Below are 22,407 nucleotides of genomic sequence, written 5' to 3' on the forward strand. Positions count from 1 at the left end.
GTTCACGCCAGGGTCAGCGTGTATTGCCCGTGATAAATCCTCGATCTAGCTCATGTACCTGTAGTAACCAAGTGTATTCGTCTACATTCTCTGCCCCGCCTACTTGTCACACACGTGTTTACTGCACGGGCCTGTCTAATATGTATAAAGCAGTAAGTGAGCGATTTTTTCGTAGACACTAGAGGGATTAATCGTGTGATGGTCTTTCGACTCACACCCTGCCCGTGTCATTCAGGATCCATCAATTTTCAAGCATTATGTCATTAGTTAGTAAAGGAATCAGATGGATATCGATGCCATCTTCTTATGACCAACACAATGAACCCGTGTAAAAGTCCAATATATTGCGCATCTGTCAAATTGATGTACTTAAACATACAGCAAATATATATCTATTGTGCTTCTGTGCTCACAGACTAATGAAGATCCGGGGTAGAATAAGCCTTCAGCAGCCCAAGCTTGAAATAAAAGGCCACTATGCTAGTCGAAAGAGGCGACTAACTGGATCGGGAGGTCATGCTCGCAAACTTGATTGACACATGTCATCGGTTCCCAGTTGCGCAGATCGATGCTCAAGCTATTGATCACTGGATTTTCTGGTCCACACTCGATTATTTACAGACGTCATATAGCTGTGACGATCGAAGCCGTGACACTGTCTTCATCATATGATTAACATCATAAAATTCATCTTTAATCCTTGAATGTCGAGGACATTGATACATGAGGAGTACTCTCCATGACGCTCACTGAAAACGAAGTTAAAAGATGCAAACCCTGCATTATGTAGCCTTATCAGTAACCACAGGCTGTTCTGATAACAGCCTAGAGGACATGCATATCAACCTCATTGATAGTGAAGGTGCAAAGGTACGCAGTAAATCAGTAAAGTACGTGCGGCCCACACAACGTCCGGATGGATTCTGATGAGGAGTGGGTGCCTCCGAGCCGGAACAGGACTGCAGGCGCCCGCGAACGCCTTGAAGCCGAGGCGGATTTTAACATCAATGTCATAGGGGCAAGCAGCGATGAGGAAGAGGAAGTGTTTGTCCGGAACCGACTGTCGACGGTACAGCAGAACAATGTACCGCGGAGCGGTTCCGGAGATGCAGCGTCTGTTGTAAAACCTGCGGATGTCCAGGCAGAGAGTGTTGGTGATAGTCATCTCCCAATAGATCGAGGCTGGGCATGGATAATACTTGCAGGTATTGAGCTGCTTCTTGTGTCCTGTTTGTAGTAATACTTAATGATGGTACAACGAGCTGTTTTACTTCACAATGCCTTACACTTGAAATAATAAAGGGACCTCTATGGCACTCCCTAATTTTCTCAGTAGTGAGTATCATGTTAAACGAAGTCACTCACTTGGACTGCTGTTATATGTAACAGTACCAAGGCCTGATGTTTGCATGTGAATGATTCTTTTTCTGACCCGACATCTTTCTACATGGAAGACAATGCTAATTGGCATGGACGTATGTCCGCAGTTATGTCTTTTTAAAAGTCGTATTGAAGGTACTGTAAGGTATCGTATTTGCCGAACTGCAGTGGTGCAGGTTTTGTTTTTCTCCTATTTTTCTTTTGAATAGTCTTTGGTACGATTCCTGGAGTCGGATTGATTATGGTTTGCTTTCGCTAATGCGTGTATGTTTTTTGGTTTTTTTTTCACAAAATCATAAATGCATTTCTGGACCAGTGTTCATTTGCTTTACATTAAAACCGTAAGTTGGCAAATGGTGGCCGCTGAGCCCACTCATCCACTCTGAGCTATGGTTCTTTTGTGTAACGATCAATTGTCAGCGGCATCAATTTGAGCTAAACATGCCATTTTTCAGGATGCTTCCTCAACGTCGTTATAATGATCGGCTATGGTCGGGGATTGGCTATCCTCTTCGTAGAATACTTGGCATTATTCGAAGCATCAACCACTAAAACTACATTACTGATGGGCGTCATGGCTGGTGTATACAGCTTATCGTGTGAGTATACCCAAACAGGTTGTGTAGAATGCAAATATAAATTTAGTTAGATTCCAACTCATCGGTCCGCTTTTGAGTCAAATGGACTATTGGTAGCGATTCCTATGTGAAGTTCCATTTTCTGTCTGGGGTGCGTATACAGGTGGCAAGAGTCGTGAGCGGATGGCGAGCCTTACCAGCCTGTCTGTGCAAGGATCACCCCAACCCTCTGATGCATTTTAACCTGTACGTCTCACGTCAAAAAATGCCATGTACGGTGTGGCAGCACATGTGAACGTCGAATGTGCAATGTGCTGCGTGGATGCGATTCCTTGTCGTCTGATCAGATCTCCAACAATTATTTGTGGTTCAGTTCGTTCAGACTTCAACCTAATCGCTCCTCCATTCATCTATCTATCTATCTATCTATCTATCTATCTATCTATCTATCTATCTATCTATCTATCTATCTATCTATCTAACTCTCTCTCTCTCTCTGTATGTATATTCATACATATATCGTGTATTATATCCCTGCTGTTATTTATACCAACGTACACGTAATCTTCTGTATGCTTATATTCAACTTATTGACAATAGTACAAAATTAATGTAAGACGGGTATGCAGGAAATGTATCTGATTGTGACTGTAGTTTTATCACTATGTATGTTCATGTTTATGTGTCTGTGTTTGAAACTATGGCAGTGTGTGTATGGAAACTTATCTGCGCGCGTATGTACTTAAGTTGAATTTCCAAACTTAACATCAGCATAAACTTCATTCTCTCTCACGCTGTATGTAAGGAAATCACATCTGAGTACATCTGAGTGGATATCTGACTGTGTGCTGTAACCATATAATTTAACACAACCCGTTTCCTCTCCAGCACTGATATCTATGCATGTCCTGGTGGATCTTCTTGGAGTCAGAAAGACGGTGATGCTTGGAGCAACCCTGACTGTTGCTGCCATGGTAATGGCTATCTTCCCTACAAGTATCACGTACATGATTTGTACACACAGTGTGTTTATCGGTAAGGGTATATACGATTCTTTTGTCACATTGAGGTTTACTCAAATGCATGATTGTGCAGTGAAGCACAGACATGGACTTATGTTTAGTCTCGGTAAAGAATTTGGGACTGAGTAGGCCCAAATATACGGCTGCTGACAGAAACGATGTAATTAGTCTCTTCTTGTTGGTTGCATATAATCATACTCCAAATTTCAAAGTACTGTAATGTATAAACCTAACTTGAGTTAATTTTTCGGGTGCAAGGTGTGAAACCCATTCTGATGCTTGAACGTTGCCAGATGAAAATCAAGCAATCACCCACCATACTGTATTTACCAATTTCATTCACTGATGCGCTTTGCATTTTTATTCTCAGGTGTGGGACACTCTATGATCTACGGCCCTGCACTTGTTCTCATTGGACACTACTTCAACAAACGACGAGGACTTGCTACAGCAATAGCTATGTGCGGAATAAGCTTTGGCAGCAGCGTGTTCCCACCTTTGATACGACACCTTCTAGACGAGTATGGATTACGGGGCAGTATGATAATACTAACCGGAATAACCATGAACATGTGGGTGGGTGGAATTGTTAACCGACCGCTAGAGTCGTACAAAAGAAAAGACAAAAACGAAATAATAAAACCAAACGCAAAGCGAAAAAGACATCTGTCAGATACAAAACTAAATCGGCGTTCATTTGGAGTTGATTTCAAACAAATCGGACAACTGAATCCGGAAAAATTTCTCAGTGCAAGTTCAATTACGTCGGAATTGATGGGCAGGTCTCCACTTCAGGGGTATTCGCTCTTCCGTACAGATTTACCAGATTCTCCTTCGCTCACAAGAAGGATCAGTAGACCGCTGTCAGCGACGAGTCAGACAAGCTACAGTATGTATGCAAGCAATGTAGAGCTTGGTTCGGTGCCATTGTTGAATGTTGAACCGGACGAAGAAGCACCATCAGCAGTTGACGGCAACAGTAAGCAAACTGCCGCCTCACCAAGAAATGCTGGGTTTTACATTAAGAAAGTACTTTCAACGTTGAAGTTCTCGTTGTTCAAGAATCCAATTTTTTTGTTAGTTGTTTTTTATTCATATTTTGGAATAACCATAGGTCTTGTACCTGTATATTTGCCTGCGTTGGCGAAAGAAAAGGGCATTAGTCAGAGCAACGCTGCAATATTCCTGCTCATTTCGGGAGCAATAGACTTCTTTAGCAGGTTGTTTTATGGTTTTTTGGCTGACACTAAAATCATGCGAGTTACAACGATTATGGCGATTGGCCTTGTAATTACTGGGACTGTTACTCATCTGACAGTCTTTTTTAATTCTTATGTGGCATTACTTCTATACTCCGTAGTGTATGGTATGTTCGCCAGCTCCTACTTTTGCCTGATACCAGTAGCAATTGTAGACCTCCTCGGATTGCCAAACATGGCGAAGACACTTGGCTTTGTTTCGCTTTTCCATGGTGTTTCAATGGCTGTAACACACCCAATCGTAGGTAAGCACAACACGCCCTATACTTTCTACGGGTACTTAATGTTTATACTCAACACAAAGAGTTAACGGTCACCCCAATATGAGCATTAAAGTTTTTAATTGTGATCCATATAATACTTTGAGTTTGAATATGGGGATTATCCGTAACATTTTTCTTGGGTATATTCAGAGCAGTTATAATCTCAAAACATTAATTCTTAGAATAAATGAAAAAGATAGGTTTCACTCCTTACGTAGGTTCCGATACGCTTGACGCTTAAAGTCATAAAGTTCGAAAACATATCGAGATAATCATGTATTTATTCATTTGCGAAAATCAGGATTTAACTAATGGGCTTAAGGTATGGACGTACAGTAATTCGTTTCTGAGCAGTTATATTTCCCATAATATTTTAACAGGTAGCCTAACAGATTCCACTGGTTCCTACACTGCGGGATTCAACTATCTTGGTGCATGTGCATATACTTCAGCAATTATTCTATTGTTTGTACCCGTTCTAACAAGACGTGCCGCAAGCCACCTGCAGGAAGAAACTTTGAAAGACGAAGTGGAAACCAAACCCTTGCAGGAAACAACAGAATTGTAAAAGTGGAAATTATACTTTGGTACTCTCTTTCTTATTTGACATCAAATTGCTGAAAAAAACATATGCATATGTCGGAGATGTGAACGTTTGCGTTTAGGTATAAAGTTTTGTTAAGATATCACCAACTTTCATAATTTATTGAACTCATAACAGTAATATTTTCAGCGTTACGAATTTCTTTTACAATGCATCAGTTAATGTGTAAAGAGTACCTTTAAACAGTATGGACTTTTGCAAAATGTAGTTTTCAACTGTTGACTGATGTAAGTGGCAACATTTACAATAATGAGTCTAAATGTTGATGTGTATTATTCATGAGGGTTGCCACTGAGTGTTGGACCATGCAATGCGACTGGGTGGCGGATTCCAAAAAAACTCAATACAAGAATTCAGATGTTCTACTGAAAGCACCGTAGAACTTTGTTCGGTGCTATTGTCCTACCTTTTTTCAGTTGCTGGTGATAGAGAGAAATTGTACTTCTTTTGATGGTATTGCTTGTGAAGTTAGTGACAACGGTATGGATTGCGGTAATGGTGGCCTAGTCCATTGTAAGAATGTTAGTGATATTTGTGTGAGAATCCAATCTGTTGAGTTAACTTGGTGTGTACATCCACTGAGTCTAAACATCGCATCTCTACGAGGGAAAACTTAATTAGACTCCAGATACCTCACTTTCCCCTCCATGTTGCAACTCGCGATGTAACTTTATATTGGCGAGACTTAATTGTGAGTCTAAGATTCCCATGAACTGCAGAGTATCTACTTGCGTTTATCGTTATAATGCCGTGCAAGATACATTTGTTCAACGCAGCTCCACATCTTCTGAAAAAAAACATCCGTATACAACTAGATGAGGACCAGGCCAGAAGAGAAAGAGCATTGTAAAATCAGTGCCTAAGAGAAGAGAGGAGACAGTGACTGTGGAGTCAAACTCGTATCTCAAAGGGAAACGCTTACCAAAAAGCTAACTCCAGCTGATCAGGACTATAAGATGAATCTTCCCAAGATAAAGCGCTACCTCAACCAGCACCAACACTCACATACTAACCATCATGGACAGTGAAAGTGATTTGGATTTATACACGTACTGAAAACTCAACAGAAACCACTAAAACTGTTCAGTTCAGCTCAACCTGATGAGGGGGCTAGGATAAGCCCCGAAACGTCGTGAAAATAAACTCAAGAAGTTGCTATCCATAAAAATTTGTCCTGTATTACTACGCCAACTTCTAAATGCCTTTGAAGAATCAGAAACCACCAAAGTCGAAATGGCATAACCCCAGTCACATTTACAAGCCAACATTAACGGCACAGTAACACCCGTCTAAAATACATCATGCACGTCCCTCCATAACACAGACTATCAGGAAGCTGCCGTATCATTTATTCCAAAAGATATGCCAATGTTAAATTAAAAGGTTCGAATGAATTAATGTGACGTTGCCTTAAGTCAATGTTCGTGCCCTCTGCGGCTGAACACTATTTCAAGCGAGTCTCATAGAGATATGTCAGTTAGTGCTAATTACGAATTCCCTATAAAACAGCATGTAATTGAGACCCGTTTTGCAAACTCCAACAACACCACATGTGACATTTTCGATGCAATGAGCAATCGTTTACATTCCATCTATGGCTAGTGTAACCAGTTTGGATGCTCCCTCGCCACGAAGTGTCCATTATCAATTTCAGGCAAGTCGTAAGGGATAGCAAGTCTTTATTGCATCAGTTGGAAGCCAAAGTGAGTGCATATGCCCTAAATATATAATTCATGACCAAAATATTATCGAAGATGTATGAGATTTTTCTTTTAAAGAAACATGTCAGTCTCTAATTACGAAGACCAGCCAAGTTTGGACCCCTGGGACAGGAATATGCTTCTTGATAAACACATGAATACGATTATTTCTTTCAGTTTGTACAATAAAACAATTTGAATTAAAGATAAAGTGGTCAGTATCATTGTGGTCTTTTCTGAAACAAGGGATCTTTCGCCCCCATTTATGCTGAAAGAGAAAACACTCATAAAAGAAGTCAAAATGCAGATTTGGGCGGGCGGTACCTTAGTAGTTATAACGTTGACTCGTCACGCCGGAGACCCGGGTTCTTACCCACATGGGTACAACGTGTGAAGCCCATATCTGGTGTCCCCCGCCGTGATATTGCTAGAACACTGCTTAAAACCATACTCACTCACCCATAGTGCCCATTACGCATTCAGTCGGTCACTCGGTCAAGTCACACCGAGTCCACCTTTGTGACCTGGCAGCAGTAGTTTCTATTGACCTTTCCTTCAAAAGGGTTAAGTGTACTAGATCGGGAACATGTTTTTCGTAAAGAGCCGACTCTTGATATACTGTCCATTGTCCCCTTGTCAAGTGTCTATTTGCCTGGTCCATTCTACTGTGCCTCACAAGGAACGTAGTTCAATGACATTCCTTCCCGAGTAAGTCAGGAAAAATGAAGGGGAACCATAAATTTCCAGATGTACTGAGCTCTCGTAACGTGCAATACTCGGTAATGTAAAGCCAGTGAAACGAGTTAATGACCTAGTATAATACAACATATATGGTATGGATGCCACCTTGTTCTCAACTGTATGCACGACGTTTCTGGTTTTATTCTGGTTTTCCCCTTCGTCAAGTTTATGAACAGGGATTTCGTTTAACCTTATATGTGAGACTGACAATATTAATGAATGATAAAATCTGTGAAAGGTATGTGCAAACATATTTATCTTATTCACTGGATTTGTGGGTTTGTGGACAGAACATTAAGGTGTAATGATTCGCCAGATGTATGTCATAATTCACGATTCACCCTCTTTGCTTTATATTATATAATGAACATTTATTTGAAAAACGTCATTGTGTTCAAAGGTTGTCAAACTGTATTTCTACGAGCATCGTAAAAGGAAACTATGTACCATGATATCTCCTCCTGTGATCAGGTCTTACATCATTGTTCGGACAGTTTCATACAAAAGCAGTTCAATGTAAAGAAACGTCGTCAGAATAAACGAAGGGAATTCTTATTAAATAATACATTCGTGTTTGATTGATATTAAACTGATGCCCTAACTTGATTGATATTAAACTGGCACGTTCATTCGAACAAGATACACAGTCAATTCGTATTTATGTTTATAGTAATAATCATACTATTATTCCGCTCATATGGAACTCATATCCAGATATATTGCTTGCTGAAGGCGCTACATACATTACAGTCCCCGGTCATAGGACACAGCCATGTTGCCTGTTAAGCCCAATGAACTAAACACTCACATTGCTAACACATCCTCACGGGCACCCATTTAACAGCTGGTTAAACTGAGACAATGTGGATCTGAATATCTTGCCCAAGTATACTACGCATATGCATCAGCTTCGGAACCCGAACCTGTGTCTCCACAGGCTTTCACCGAGATAGGCAAACACTTTAACCTTGCATTTCTGCGCACAGACCCTCGTGTCTTTTCAACGATTGTTTTTTGTTTCTTTTTTTAAATATACACAAATTTGAGATGACAACCTACCCAAATGCTTCACAGTACAATACATTATACGGACACTTAGTGTACATCACCCCCCTGCTTTGCCAATCTGTACGCTACCATAGCAGGCAATCAGTTGAAACATAATGTAAACATAACCATGGCTGACCGGTCACTCATACTGAGCACCACACATGACACCTACCAATTCTTTATTGTTATTTTCGAAAGTGATTGTAACCCGATTTTGACACTCAACTAAACAATCTCTCGACACAAATGCATGAAGACTTATCCTCACCAAATGGGACGTGGTCGAAATAACTCTATGATTGGTCAACGCCTGTAAATCTGCACATTCGTCTAACTTCGCAGGAAATTATATTTTGTGCGGATATATGTTGAGCACATGTAATCGCCAGCACACAAAGTCTTGTTTATATATTATTTGATTACACAATACCGTTTAGAAAGCGATCAAATGTAAGATATGGTGTATTTGAGATTGTACTTTCCCAGTGGAAGTAGAAGGGGATATATATTGCAAGCAACAGGATGTATATTGCAAGCCACAGGATATATATTGCAAGGAATATATCCCATTATTTCTTCCGTTGTTTGCACTTCTAGATAGTCAAAAGTGAGTGATATTTCGTCAGAGTGGCACAGCCAGAATCATTGATGGCAGGAACCAAACACTTGCAATTAGCCAGTGCATACCTGTATAAGCATCACAGAATTACTTATCTTGTTATGCAAAAACTATAAATTAACTACAATTGCTGACAGAAGACTCAGTGGTCATTTGTCAAAAATGCAATCCGCAGATTGATATTGATAGCGCTCAGAGGTATTCGCATGGTTCTATTATGCGTGTAACTGTAACTGAAGCATACATTTTCTAATTGTAATGATTCTCATTCAAAGGAATTTGAAAATCATAATGATTTTTAAAGTTTGTCCTCTTTTCATTAATGATTAATTAGTTATCCTGTGAACCAAACAATATCCTATGTAACAGGCTACAGCCAGTGTATGAAACTCCTACAAAAAGACAGGAAGTCCACAGAGCTGCAAACTAAATGATCTGAATCCGTTCATGGTTCTATGTGCGTGCGTGTTAATATCAGAATACTAATATATGTTCTCTTGACTGATGCAAATGTTTCAGGTCTAATATTATCCACGGCCATTTACATTTATGGATATACTTTGTATAGTAGGTCTATAATAACAATAAAAACAATAATAGATAGTATAATAATATATAATCTTCCAGAGACGTGTGTAAACAAGATAGTATATCCAGTACTACCAAAATATGCAAAGACTAAACGCCGTATGTATCACCAACACGTGTATAATTGCTGACGGGGATCAATGAGATGTTTCCTGGGAACAACTATCAGAGACAACGAATGGCAATGCTCTATATGCGTCACCGATAACTCCCTTCAACAGGAAATATTCCATGTTTTGATATCATTATTGTGTCGGCGGTATCGATGCCCCGTTATGTGAAAATGTCAAATCAAATGTGACTCTTCACTATGGTCTGTGATAAAAGTGAACACATATTTTGCTGTACTCGAATTATTTGCAAAGAATTTGTAATTAATGTGACCGAATTAGCACATAGAGCTGGATTCTACGGAGAGTCTAATTATCTGTTTTGTTCTGCCATAAAATAAAATCTTTTAGCTTCATTGCTTTTGTGATAAATGTTTTACTTCAAATTCCCAAAGAGTTGTCTGTATTAAGAACATTGGACAAGATATCAATTGTATCTATTTGATGCCTGTGTCTCTTTTTTAGTTGTTAACATCAGGTACAAATACGTTATCTCGAATAATGCAAATGTTCCAGGATTAATATTTCCCACGTTTAAGTATAATACACACCTGGATATATTTTGTACCTCTTAAGTATTAAGCAATGAGTAGTTTGACTAAATTACAAAACAAAGTTTGCACATCGTCTTGAGATGCGTGGCAAACAAGATCAGCATATTAGAAATGCAACGTCGTCAATGTCATATGCAACCTCAAAATATGTTTATAATTGCTCATTAGATAAATAAATAGTAAATTAGATAAATAGATTTTGCCGTGTAATCAAAGAAACGATTAGTAATGCTGTAGACGTGTCTCCGTTATAAACTATATTAGTAGATATTGGGTAAGTAATACTCTATATTTTGACATCAATACGGTGTATGCAGTATGGATATCCCAGTGAGTAAAATTGTCAGGTTATATATGACCCTGCTCTGTGGTTTGATGAAATTGTATCTGATAAACCGGTCATATAGACGTTTTGTCATGCTTTCGCATCACTGCCAACATAGCACTAAACACGACTGAAAAGTGAACTGATTGCTAGAACACTACTGATACGGACACATCTGTTAACTTAAAATTATCAAAATTATGTGTCATAGTACGTATGGACGTATGGCAGGCAGAAATTTAGAGCTATATCCGACAGTCTATAAATAATCGAGTCTGGACCAGATAATCTAGTGACTGACATCATGATTGATCTACATAATTTCGACACAAAAGATGTGTCAACAAGTCTGCGAGTCTGGTCACTCGATCCAATTAGTCTTACGACAAACAAGGGTAATGGAAAATTTTCCTTCGTGAAAGATTTTCCTTTAGAACATCAGGCAAGTTAGGAAGTTCGTGCCAACGAAGAGCCAAATCAAGCGTCAATTCTTATTCATACGAATATATAACAATTTTCGACAGATCCATTTCATTTTCTTTCTCTAGGAACACTGGCCTGGCCGTTGCGTAATATGCATCTTACTTTCAAACTGATCATTTTAAATGCCTACTCACGTCCAGATGAGGCAAATGGCAAGTACGAATAAGTTCGGGTGATACGATTGGCCAATACATCATTCAATCGCTACCTTTATGTGTCACGACGAATTTCCTGATGCTGCGGTTTGTAAATATTCATAGCTGAGTGTACTAATACGAGGTCCTCTTTTTGAATTACACACACGTCCATGCAGATCATCGTGTCACTATTTACATTTACACTATTCACTATTCACGATACATTTATGTTCTTGTCACGCATGTCGTGTATGCCGCCATAATGGAGATTGGCAATCAAAAGTTCAAGCATATTCAAGCAATTAATTGGGGTTTTTGCTTCTTTGTGGGGACTACTCACTTTAATAACAACCGCTGTCGTCACTGGTTTTCAATGATCCATTCGCATTTCTTTCGTAGCTACTTTTCCTTTTGCCAAACAGAGCGGTGGGTTAACCTACTGGGTACAGCGCCCGCTGGTCACACCGAAGAAATGGGTTCAAATCCGCACACGGGTTCAGAATATGAAGTCAATTTCTGGTATCCCCGGCCGTGATATTTCCAGAATATTGCTAACAGCGGCGTAAAACCCACTCACTCACTCACTTTTGCAGCAAATGGAATTTGTTTCCGAGGATAGTAAAGATTGAATATTTTTTGTACTGACATTCTACATTCATGCATTAATGCTCTTCAGCGCAAATACATGTTAACTTCGACATTTAATATTTTCAATATTGGTGCAGTCCTGACTCCTTCGCAGCAGATCCAATCACAATATTAAGTAACCTCTGATTGACCTATTCCTTTGTTATTTTCCACATGTGAAATATACTTGAAAGGTACAAAGATACAAAGATGTGGTTTCTTTCTCAACTCCCACACTTTATGTATATACCACCCATCAAAAGTTTACACTCACAAATGAAGTCACTGAAGTCAGTTAACCGTTCTGAACTAGATTTTGTAAAATATTCCATAATTTGTAAAGGTACCGTTTAATCATAAATTGATGCATTGCTGACGAAATTTTAGAGTTGAAAAGATTATTGTCATGTGTTCCGTAAATGGTGGAACAAACTTTTACATTGAAACGCACCCATTTACATAAAGTTTTTGTTTGTTTTGCGTGTGTTTTCATAAATTTGGTGCATGACTTTGTTGTAGTTCATAGGCAGTTTGTTCCCCCAAGTTAGAGGGCAAATTCACACACACACTGGCACACACGCATATGTTTGTGTGTCTGTGCGTGACACATAGTGAGTACATTAAGCGAGTCTAATCTTTTGATGGATACTCTCGTAGCACTCACTGAAAATGCTGCTTTAATACCCGCCAAATCTGACAAGTATCCATGATGATATACTGTAGGTACAACGTAGAAACATACGTTGCCAGACACGTGTCATTAACAGCTGTTGCAGTTTAGTATAACAGAAAATTAATATATTCTTTACCATCTATGTTATATCCCATTGTTACATGTCGCATACAGTTGGATAGTGCTGAGACATGAAACTAGCACCCAAAAAGTAACGTTGCTTCATTTGTTGGGGTGGGAATGGTAAACGGAATTCTGGAACATATTTCTCTCTCTAAAGCAACAATGTTGTGTTGTGTACTAGTTTCATTGAACAGTTACTTTTTAAGTCAATCCTTTTAATTTAGTAAAACAGTATTTCACATTGCCTGTGGTCGAAAGGCCGAGAGTGAGTAGCAATATTCCAGCAATATTATGACAGGGAACATCCAAAATGGACCTCATGCTGGAATATGTTTTTCCCCCTAATTTCCCTTCATCACTTATTATCACGCCGTGATATTGTTGGGGAATATTGCCAAACGGCGTAATAATACAGTCACTCTAAGTATGTCGTATTGGCCATACAAGATATACCCAACTACCTGTTAAAGGTGAGGATCCTCCGTTTTGTATCCCTTGTGATGAGAGAGTCACGATCAAGCACATCCTGCATGACTGTGTTGAATTCTCCATCACAAGGAATAAATATTTCAATGTCACAACTATGAAGGATCTTTTTACTACTGTTACGTTTCATTTAATCATTGGGTTATTTTAAAGGAGATTGATTTCATTGTTGAATTTAGAGCAATATGTTTCTGTAGATGTATTTTAATTATTGGTAGTTTAGATTGGTAACTAGAATTGTTAGTGGCTGTACCCTCAAAGGGGGTTGAAGTATTGTAAAATTATTGTCCTCCTGAGAGGGTACGTAAGTCCCAAGACATCTGATGTAAATTTAAATCTACCAGGTTTTTAGTCGTAGTGTTCATGTTATTTTAATTTTGGCTAGCATTTCATTCACTCTCCAGCAGCTGAAGGGATGGTGTAAATCCAACTAGGGCCCTTGCAGGTAGCAAAGGTACTGTAAGTCCCCATGGTCCCTAGTATAGTGATCTACATTCGGTTGTTGGCGATCTATAGCCTGTTTTCATATTGTTTTGTTCAGATACTGATATTAATTTTAACTTTCCACGCTAGTGTTAATGATAACTGTGACATTCTAGGTCTCTTACTGTCCTTCGTCGACATGTTTTTATAGTAGACATATATTTCTTTTCAGTGTTAAATATTCTCATCACAATATGGCTGAAATATTGGCTGATGTGACGTTAAATATTAACTCACCCACTCACTCACTCAAAATATGTGCAGTGTTTTGAGGCTTGTAAAAGGCGACAAAAGGGACCGAGCTGACACATGCCATCCTATTCGAATTGTGTAGACTGATGCCTCCTTCCTTGTTCCTCCAACTCCATTTTATTCTAGTAAAGATAATGTGAACTAAGGATGCCCTATTCTTACCCTGGATATTACAAAACGTTTATAAATTACATTCCACACATTTATTTATATATACTCAGGTATACCACCATCGATTCGACGACACTTTTACACAGGTGGGCAGCTTCATTTCAGTGAAAGGCTTCTGGCTGCTGTTACCTTTCTGCTGCCATATTATTTGTTTGGTATATGATTCCTAAAGGTCCCCTCTGGGGGAACACAGCGAACATGCACTTCTTTGCAAAGCGATTGTACTCTGAGACTTCTTTAAATTTCCTGGAAGATGCGATCATGAATGGGGTTGTGATGAGATGGGTTCATAGGTGTTACTCTGCTGTGTTATTGCATCTGTCTTCATTGGATTCCTTCTGAAAACATTTCTTGTACAGGGGTGTACTAAGCAGCAAGGCGGCACCGACGTAGGCACAAGCTCCCATGAAGCTGAACCCCCAGAAGTAAGACCCTGTAGCGTCACGAATACCCCCTGAAACAGAAACCCAAACAGATGTTGATGACATCACTGCAAAAGACGAAGACAGAGTGGTGTATTCCATTCTTCTTTCAGGACGCATTTACAGTTGAATGTTTCAATCAGACAGCTTAATCTGTAACATATGTCATATTTGGGATTTCACTCTCTTAGTAAAGTACAAATGTTAGTACCTTTTTGGTTGAGTCCCATCTGGGATTCAAACCCGCACCCTCAGAGTCATCAGGCACCTAATCGCCAGCACACAAAGTCAGCCGCCTAGCCCGCTCAGCCACAGCGACTTCCACAAAAAATGGAAGTCGGACAACTGGTGCGGGTTCGAATCCCCGATGGGACTCAACCAAATATGTTCAAGAATTTGTACTATACTAAGAGAGTGAAATCCCAAATATGACACATGTTGCACTTGGCCACTTTCTAAATGGCATCGTGTAATCATAACTTAATCTCTTATGTTTTGCGTACTACAATAGTCGTCTTACCTACAATTGGGTGACATATAGCTATGGACATTCCATGAAACAATGACACAAATCCCAACGTCTTTCCAAGGTAATCCAGACCCATGAAATCAATTATTGCCACGTTAATCAGGGCAAAATATGTACAGGAAAACACCGTCATTGTCACAGTAAACGCCATCATTAAAGCGTAAGAGTTGTAGAAGGAAGTGAACTGCGTCAGCGTTCCGGCAATTGCTAACCCTATAGCCATAACAGTGTGGGCACTAACATGTCCCAGATCAATTAGGAACCCAGCCAGGAGTCGGCAAAAGAAGTCCACTGCCCCAGCAATTGTTAAGAACAGCGCTGCATCCGTCTGTTCCAAACCTTTCTCTTTCGCCAGCGCAGGAATATATACTGGAGTGACGCCAATGAGAACACTGAAGAACGCCACGAGGATAATAAGTCGAAACATAGGCATCTTGAACAGAGAGAAGTCGAGGGATGACAAAGCCTTTTTGATATAAAAGCCACATTTTCTTGACTTGCTCGAAGAATCAACACTTTCAACACCATCAATGTCTTGAACGCTTATGTTCATCATTGCAAGGGACCCGAAATCGGACTGACTGGTGAATAGAAGTATGTTTCGCTTTGATTTTGACACTGCACTCGATTCGGAATCTGTTCTTAGTCTCCTCACAAGAAATGGTGAATCTGATGCAGAGTTCTGAACATTGATGTCCTTTTCTCTGGAATGTAGAATCTTTTCAACACTAGAACTGATGTCACGACGCATTTCGTTCTTCTTTAACTCACTGATAACCAAAGGTTTGGGGTGTTCCTTAAGATGTGGAGTTTTATCCATTTTCTCTGTGGGTTCATTGGCAGATGACTTCTTCCTGAATGACTCCAGTGGCCGTTGGACAGCAGCCCCGACGAACATGTTTAAGACAATACCTGTCAGAATAGTCATGGTGCCAAAGAGACCAAATTCATCCAAGAGGTATCTAACTAATGGCGGAAATACACTTCCGCCGAAGCTGACTGATGACATAGCGGCTGCTGATGCTAGGCCTCGACGTTTTTTGAAATAGTGGCCAATATTTACCATAGATGGTCCGTAAATCATCGAGTTCCCAAATCCTGGAAAAAGATATGACGGAAAAAATGAAATTCTGAAGCATAGAATATTCATATTTTTTACTTAGACACAGATATAAAAAATGTGTACATATTAGACTCCTTATGAACAAGATGGAACGTGTTTCTCAATGCAAAGTTGTGGCAAATGGACTGCTCTTTTGCACTGGAATACACTCATTAGATAGCAATACAATATGGCTTCATGATATCGATCTTGAAGTCTATTTCTTTGATTTGCTGTTGGACTCTAAGAGTGACTGTCTATCAACAATATATCAACATGAATTAACATGGGGATCGCCGGTTTCACAGACGAATGATTCATGTCATGATCAAGGTGAGATAACGCGTGAGATTTTATGACATCTGGACATTCGATCTTGTTCTGCAATCAAAGCACCATGTACATCATTTCTAGCCAACGTGTCTGTATTCTATGGTAGATAGACATGATACATGCATATGCAAAAGATTGTGTAGAATACATCCAGTTGTGTCTGGTATACATACCGATTAATATGCTGTGTGTTCCAATAAGAAAGTCAATACTTGTGGCGAAGATTGCTGTCGTCATCCCAATACAAGTTATTGCCGCTCCCAGAAGTAAGGTCTTTCTGATTCCGATTAAACTGACGATGATATGCATAGAAATAAGAGCTGAAAGAAGAAATTGCAATGATGCATTTGTTAAGTACATTCTGAAAATGTGTTTTCAAAACCTGAATTATAGTGAATGAGTTTACTTTTACCCAATTTGAGTAGTAAGTATTGCATTTTGCGTGATTAATCGCTTTGGGAGGTGGTGTGTGTGTGTGTGTGGTGGTGGGGGGGGGGGGGGGTATCTTGGGCTTTTGGACTTTCAAGATTGATAAACTGCAAATGTTGAAGCGAAGGGGAAAACAGGTAATGAAGGTAAATTAAGTGTACACGTGACAATTAATGTGAAGTGTTTCATATGTTATTGACATATATATATGGCAATAATTGTCATTGGCTTGTCGTTGCTTGTTAAATGGAATATGCCCTACCTGGAATGGTATATATAGCGAAACAAATGCGAGAGGACATGTTGAAATAACACTGATCACAACGATTATGTTTATTTTCTTGAGAAGATGACATATGACGATGTCATGTAAATTCATTGCTCATATCATGACCACTAACAGTGGAGCTTTAAAGCGTCGAACCGTTCAAAAGGACAACAAACCCATAAGGGAATATTTCACTACACTGGGTGCATATGTGCAGCACGCAGCATTAAGAGCGGGTAGGAGAAGAATGGCAATATACCTACCACCCAAACTGTAAAACCCAGCATTGACTCCCATTAAAAGTGTTGTCTTAGCCGTCGATGCGCCGAACACTTTCAGATACTCAACAAACAGCATGGCAAGTCCGCGGCTATAGCCGATCATCAATCCAATGTTGAGGAAACAACCTTGAAAAAAAATGAAAAATAAAACAAAACTATGATCAAGATTTGTGGGATACACCAAAACAGTCTTCATAATTAACATCACGATAATGTATTTAGACAGACGACACAAGTCGGTTGTATCATCTCTGTGTTTTGCACTATAAGAAGGTTACACCTGATATCTGAGTGAACGAGTGTTTTTTGTTCAACGTCATTTTCAACCGCAGTTCAGGGCAATTACGTATAGTTTGTTTCATATGTGTCTTTTTTCAACATTGAGAAAACCCCGAAATTATGACAGTCTGAGACATTTATGTTATTAATGAACCATGGGTATGGTGCACACAAACCTTAGAAACATACTCTGGACGAAGCGGGATTTGAACTCACAAACATAGGTTTCTGGTGTGCCCATGGGACGCCACTCTGTATGGCAAAATGCGACGACTGGCCACCGATGACCCCTAATAGAGGTTTAAGAGGTTAACCAGTTTTGTGAAGTCTACGAGCAAGGGTAAATGGTGACTAACAAAGAAACATCATGGCCGACTTGGATTCGAACCCAGGTTCTATACCTGTTCACACACGTGTCATGTGGGCCACCTGTGCCTCACTAAAATTTGAGAACGAACCATGACCCTCCGTTAGTTTTAGGTCGTAATCGTTATCTTTACAAATTGTGTGGGAACTGACACATTGATATAAGGCTGTTAAGTGAGTCTCCCTATTACACAATAGAATACGTGCGTAACCAATGTTTCCAGTAGAGGGAGTGAGTTTAGTTTTACGCCGCTTTTAGCAATGTTCCAAGAAGAACACATAGAAAATGGGTTTCATACATGTGTGGGGAACCGACGCCGAATTTTCGGCCTTGACAAGCGAACGCTTTAACCTCTAGGCTGCGCCCCCACCCCCGTTTCAACTGGATAAGTGCCAAACATGTCCACTTTGAAACTGATTGCTACCTGCGTTAAAAATACTGACTGTTGTATCCTAGCCTGGATACAACAAATGACACAACTAGTGGACAGACCTTCTGCCGTAAGAAGAGATTTATACCAAAATACAATATAATCTCTTTCTTGTTATTACCCTGACTGGCGTATGTTGTTTACCCAGCGAAGTGTGAGTGTTTTGTTGTTGTTTATTTTGTTGTCTAACGCCGCACCAAGGGGAAGTATTTAGATAATCGAGTCTGGACCAGGCAATTCTGTGATCAACATCATGAGCATCGATCTATGAGATACGATGTTCGGCTTCAGTTTACTGTGTCTACGTGAAAGACGGAATATTCAAATTTCATTTTGCTTTTGTATCTCAACAGGGTAGCACCACAAAACTATTATTAGTCTGGGTTGTAGCACACTCCCACTCAAGCACTTGGTGTGACAGCAGGGTTCTTCCAGGCTCATGAAACCCTTTTTGGATTTCCAAGATTGATAAAATCATCTCACTCTATATATTTTAGCAGATGTTCTGGAGGGTGAATTCGGTTTTACGCCGGTTTTAGAAATAATTAGTGCTGGGCGAGGACACCAGGAATGCGCTTCACGCATTGTACCCATGTGGGGATCCAGCCCTGGCCTTCGTGACGTGCAGACACTTTATACACCGTCTGTCCTTGATATCATATTCGAGGTTTACAGCATGTGTCTGTTCATAAAACTTCATTCATTCAAAATAGCGGCACAACATATTTATGACGCAATAAACCTCATACCTGCCAGAATAATCCACGCCCAGCCTCTGTCGACAGGAAGACCTTCATCCTCATCATCATCCTCTTCATCACCATCACTACCCTCAGCATCAGGTTCAGAACACGGCTTCAGTCCGTCCACATCCTTGCGATCCACGTTATCACTCTCATGTTCATGAGCCTTGACGTAATCACCGGGTACAGGAATATAAACGCACTTATCAACATTTACTGTCATATTGTCCCGACTGTTATGCTCCTTGGCTTCATGAGTACCGCCCTCTCCTACCCCAGCACTGTCGTTCTCACAGGCAGTCATGGCCGAGCACAAAGAAGCGTCAGCTGATTACAACCGTCACTTCACAATGACTCCTATGAATCCCTCAAGGTATAAGCCCGATACTGCACGTAAGGTGACCTTGTGTGCGCCGACTAAATCCTTATCGCTTTCGTTTACCTAACGGCAACCACGTGCTTGTGGGTCGTGTCGGTCACTTTCATAGAAATAGGATCATATACATGGATTATGATTGCTGTGACATGTGCTTAACTTGCACTGTCTTCGAGGAGACATTAAACTATTACTGTTTGTAAACTACGTTTTAGTGACAGCTAACATCAGATAGCAATTATATAATTGATTAGTTTCGAATAAAGGATTGATGAAAAAAACGATTTTTTTCTAGGAACACATCCGTAATGTATGTCACCGATTTATTCTAGATATTCAATATTCTTTGTTGTGATAACTGGGTCATTTGTAATGTCACATGATTTATTCATTGGCGGAATTCATGTGGTCAGGGCCTGTGCTTTGTTGAAAAAGCAGATGGGATACAATGGACACAAAGGCACCTACGTGTGGGCAGGTACACGGGGCACGTCATGTCAAAGGTCAGTCAGCTGATAATTATGAATCATGAGGTATGTCATTAAAACAGAGATTAGTTGGGTTTTTTGTTCAGGTACTTCTGCAAAGCCAGGTAATTTTATTAAATTCATAACTACATAGTTATTTGAAGTAGTATGTGGCCCGTGGGGAATAGAAACTGGGCCTTTGGCATGAAGACAAGCACTGACATGGCCTAGTGGTTAAAGCGTTCGCTCGTCACGACGAAGGCCGTGGCTCGATTCAGCGCAGGGGTACAATGTGAGGGGATCATATTTAGTGTCCCCCGCTGAGATATTACTGGAGTATTATTACTCATATTACCATATTTACTCATCCCCCCACCTCTCTCCCCCCACCGCCGGCATGACGAACGAACGCTTGAACGCTACCCCACCGACCCCGGTTGTTTTCAACATTTCGGAGGATGATCTCATTTTGGTACGTTTCCCCAAGCAGCTGCGGAATATTAAAATATAGTTGTTCCTAACGTACAGAAGGGGTGGGATGGGGTTCGGGTGGGGAGGGGAGGGGGGTGGTGGACGGGGAGTATAAATGGGAGAGGGTATGAGGACTTGGTAGGCTTGGGTTTACGGAGATAGTGTTGTCAGTGTGAAATTTCCATTATCTGGTACTTAGCATTCACATTTGTTTGGCAATATATCCTCACTACACAATGCACAGGGAAGCTCTGGGGACAGCTGACATAAATACAAATGTAATATTGTTTGCATGTCAGTGACCTATCACGCATATCCTGTTGTAGGTGATCTCTTGCTCCTAAGTAGCTCTCTAGTAGCTTTCTAAGCACGGTATGTCCCCATGTACAGACCTTTGCGCTGTTGAAGTTCCCTGAGATAGCTTTCTCGCCTGAGCCGGAAAGTATTGTCATACGTGAAGTGTGTTTGATGACGTAGGGGGCATTCAAAGATATCGTGATTTAATGACACTGTCTGCTGTTAATCAAAGTCAAGTGAGTGAGTTTAGTTTTACGCAGGAATCAGCAACATTCCAGCTGTATGTCGGCGGTTTGTAAACAAGTGGGTCTGAACAAGACAATCCAGTGATCAACAGCATGAGCATCAATCTAGGCAATAGGGATAAGATGACGTGTCAGCTCAGTCAGCGAGCATGAACACCCGATCCAATTAGTTGCTTTTTATGACAACCACGGGTTACTAAAGATCAATTCTAACCCGGATCTTCACGTGTCAAAGTACAGTAGGATTCACGATAATCGCATCTTGAGTTATTGAATGAGCAGTGCATAAGTTAAAATGTGCCCTGTGGGTTTAAGTCTTGCGTAACTTAACGGGTGGCCAAATCTCATAAATCAAACACCTCTTACTGCAGAGCTTGGCTCAACGAGGCACCGATCCGGTTGATACACCTTACACTATGTGCGTTCTGCGTTACATGGACCTCAAAGGGATTGAAAACCGCGAACAACAATGAATTTGAAGACGGGGGTAACGTGTCCAAGCTGTTTGTAGGGGGACCATTATAGCGTGTGTGAACTATTTTCTGAGGGTTAAACTAAAAGCTAGCTAACTTTATAAGCTATTTCGTATCATATATTCACGCCGACGTCGACGACACGCGTGTTGCACACTTGAATTGTATTGATGCCATGTCATCATGTCAGGGTTGTACCTTTCACAGTTTACAGTCATTAAGAATTTTAGACAAATCAGATGTCGGTCCGTGTGACATGTGTATTAAACTTATATTTTATCTTGAAAACTGTAATAAATAGAAAAAGGTGTAATGTCATGATATTTTTTGTGTGTGATTTTTTGTTTGTTTGTTTCTTTCTTTCTTTCTTTTGTTTGTTTGTTTTGTTTTGTTTTTATGTTTTGTTTTTGTTTGTTTTTGTTTTTTTATTTGTTTGTTTTTGTTTGGTTTTTTTTTGGTTTTTGGGGGGTTTTTTTGGGGGGTAGGGGGTTGTTTTATCAGACCCTAATCTTACATGATTTGAAAGTGTGTTATTAGTCGGACAGCGTCATATGTGATATTCCCAAACCAGTCGGGTCTGTGATTGTAGAGATTTACTGGTCCGGTGGGATATTTATTAGCCACGGGCTGTCGGGCCAGTGGTTATTTTGCACACTGTATTCGAACC

The 22,407-nt window shown here is 40.1% G+C and overlaps 2 protein-coding genes across 4 annotated transcripts; one reads left to right on the forward strand and one right to left on the reverse strand.

The window, feature by feature from the left end:
• The first annotated feature begins 893 nt into the window (after window positions 1–893).
• On the forward strand, window positions 894–8,107 carry LOC137269829 (monocarboxylate transporter 12-like). 3 transcript variants are annotated; one of them, XM_067803666.1, is made up of 6 exons: window positions 894–1,205; window positions 1,836–1,979; window positions 2,847–2,993; window positions 3,351–3,959; window positions 4,341–4,484; window positions 4,883–8,107. In XM_067803666.1, the coding sequence occupies exons 1-6, from the start codon at window positions 917–919 to the stop codon at window positions 5,068–5,070; spliced, it is 1,521 nt and encodes a 506-aa protein (XP_067659767.1). In that variant the 5' UTR covers window positions 894–916; the 3' UTR covers window positions 5,071–8,107. The 3 variants fall into 3 exon arrangements, with proteins under 3 accessions (XP_067659767.1, XP_067659766.1, XP_067659768.1); XM_067803667.1 differs by having other exon boundaries at window positions 914–1,205; window positions 3,351–3,869; window positions 4,883–6,274; XM_067803665.1 differs by having other exon boundaries at window positions 910–1,205; window positions 3,351–4,484.
• Window positions 8,108–14,245: 6,138 nt separating this feature from the next.
• On the reverse strand, window positions 14,246–19,781 carry LOC137269831 (monocarboxylate transporter 5-like). Its single transcript, XM_067803668.1, has 5 exons — window positions 19,418–19,781; window positions 17,575–17,718; window positions 16,788–16,934; window positions 15,171–16,277; window positions 14,246–14,682 (listed from the first exon to the last, which is right to left on the reverse strand). The coding sequence occupies exons 1-5, from the start codon at window positions 19,713–19,715 to the stop codon at window positions 14,525–14,527; spliced, it is 1,854 nt and encodes a 617-aa protein (XP_067659769.1). The 5' UTR covers window positions 19,716–19,781; the 3' UTR covers window positions 14,246–14,524.
• Window positions 19,782–22,407: the final 2,626 nt, after the last annotated feature.

Source organism: Haliotis asinina, unplaced genomic scaffold, assembly GCF_037392515.1.
Source record: "Haliotis asinina isolate JCU_RB_2024 unplaced genomic scaffold, JCU_Hal_asi_v2 scaffold_17, whole genome shotgun sequence".
NCBI classification, from domain to species: Eukaryota; Metazoa; Mollusca; class Gastropoda; order Lepetellida; family Haliotidae; genus Haliotis; species Haliotis asinina.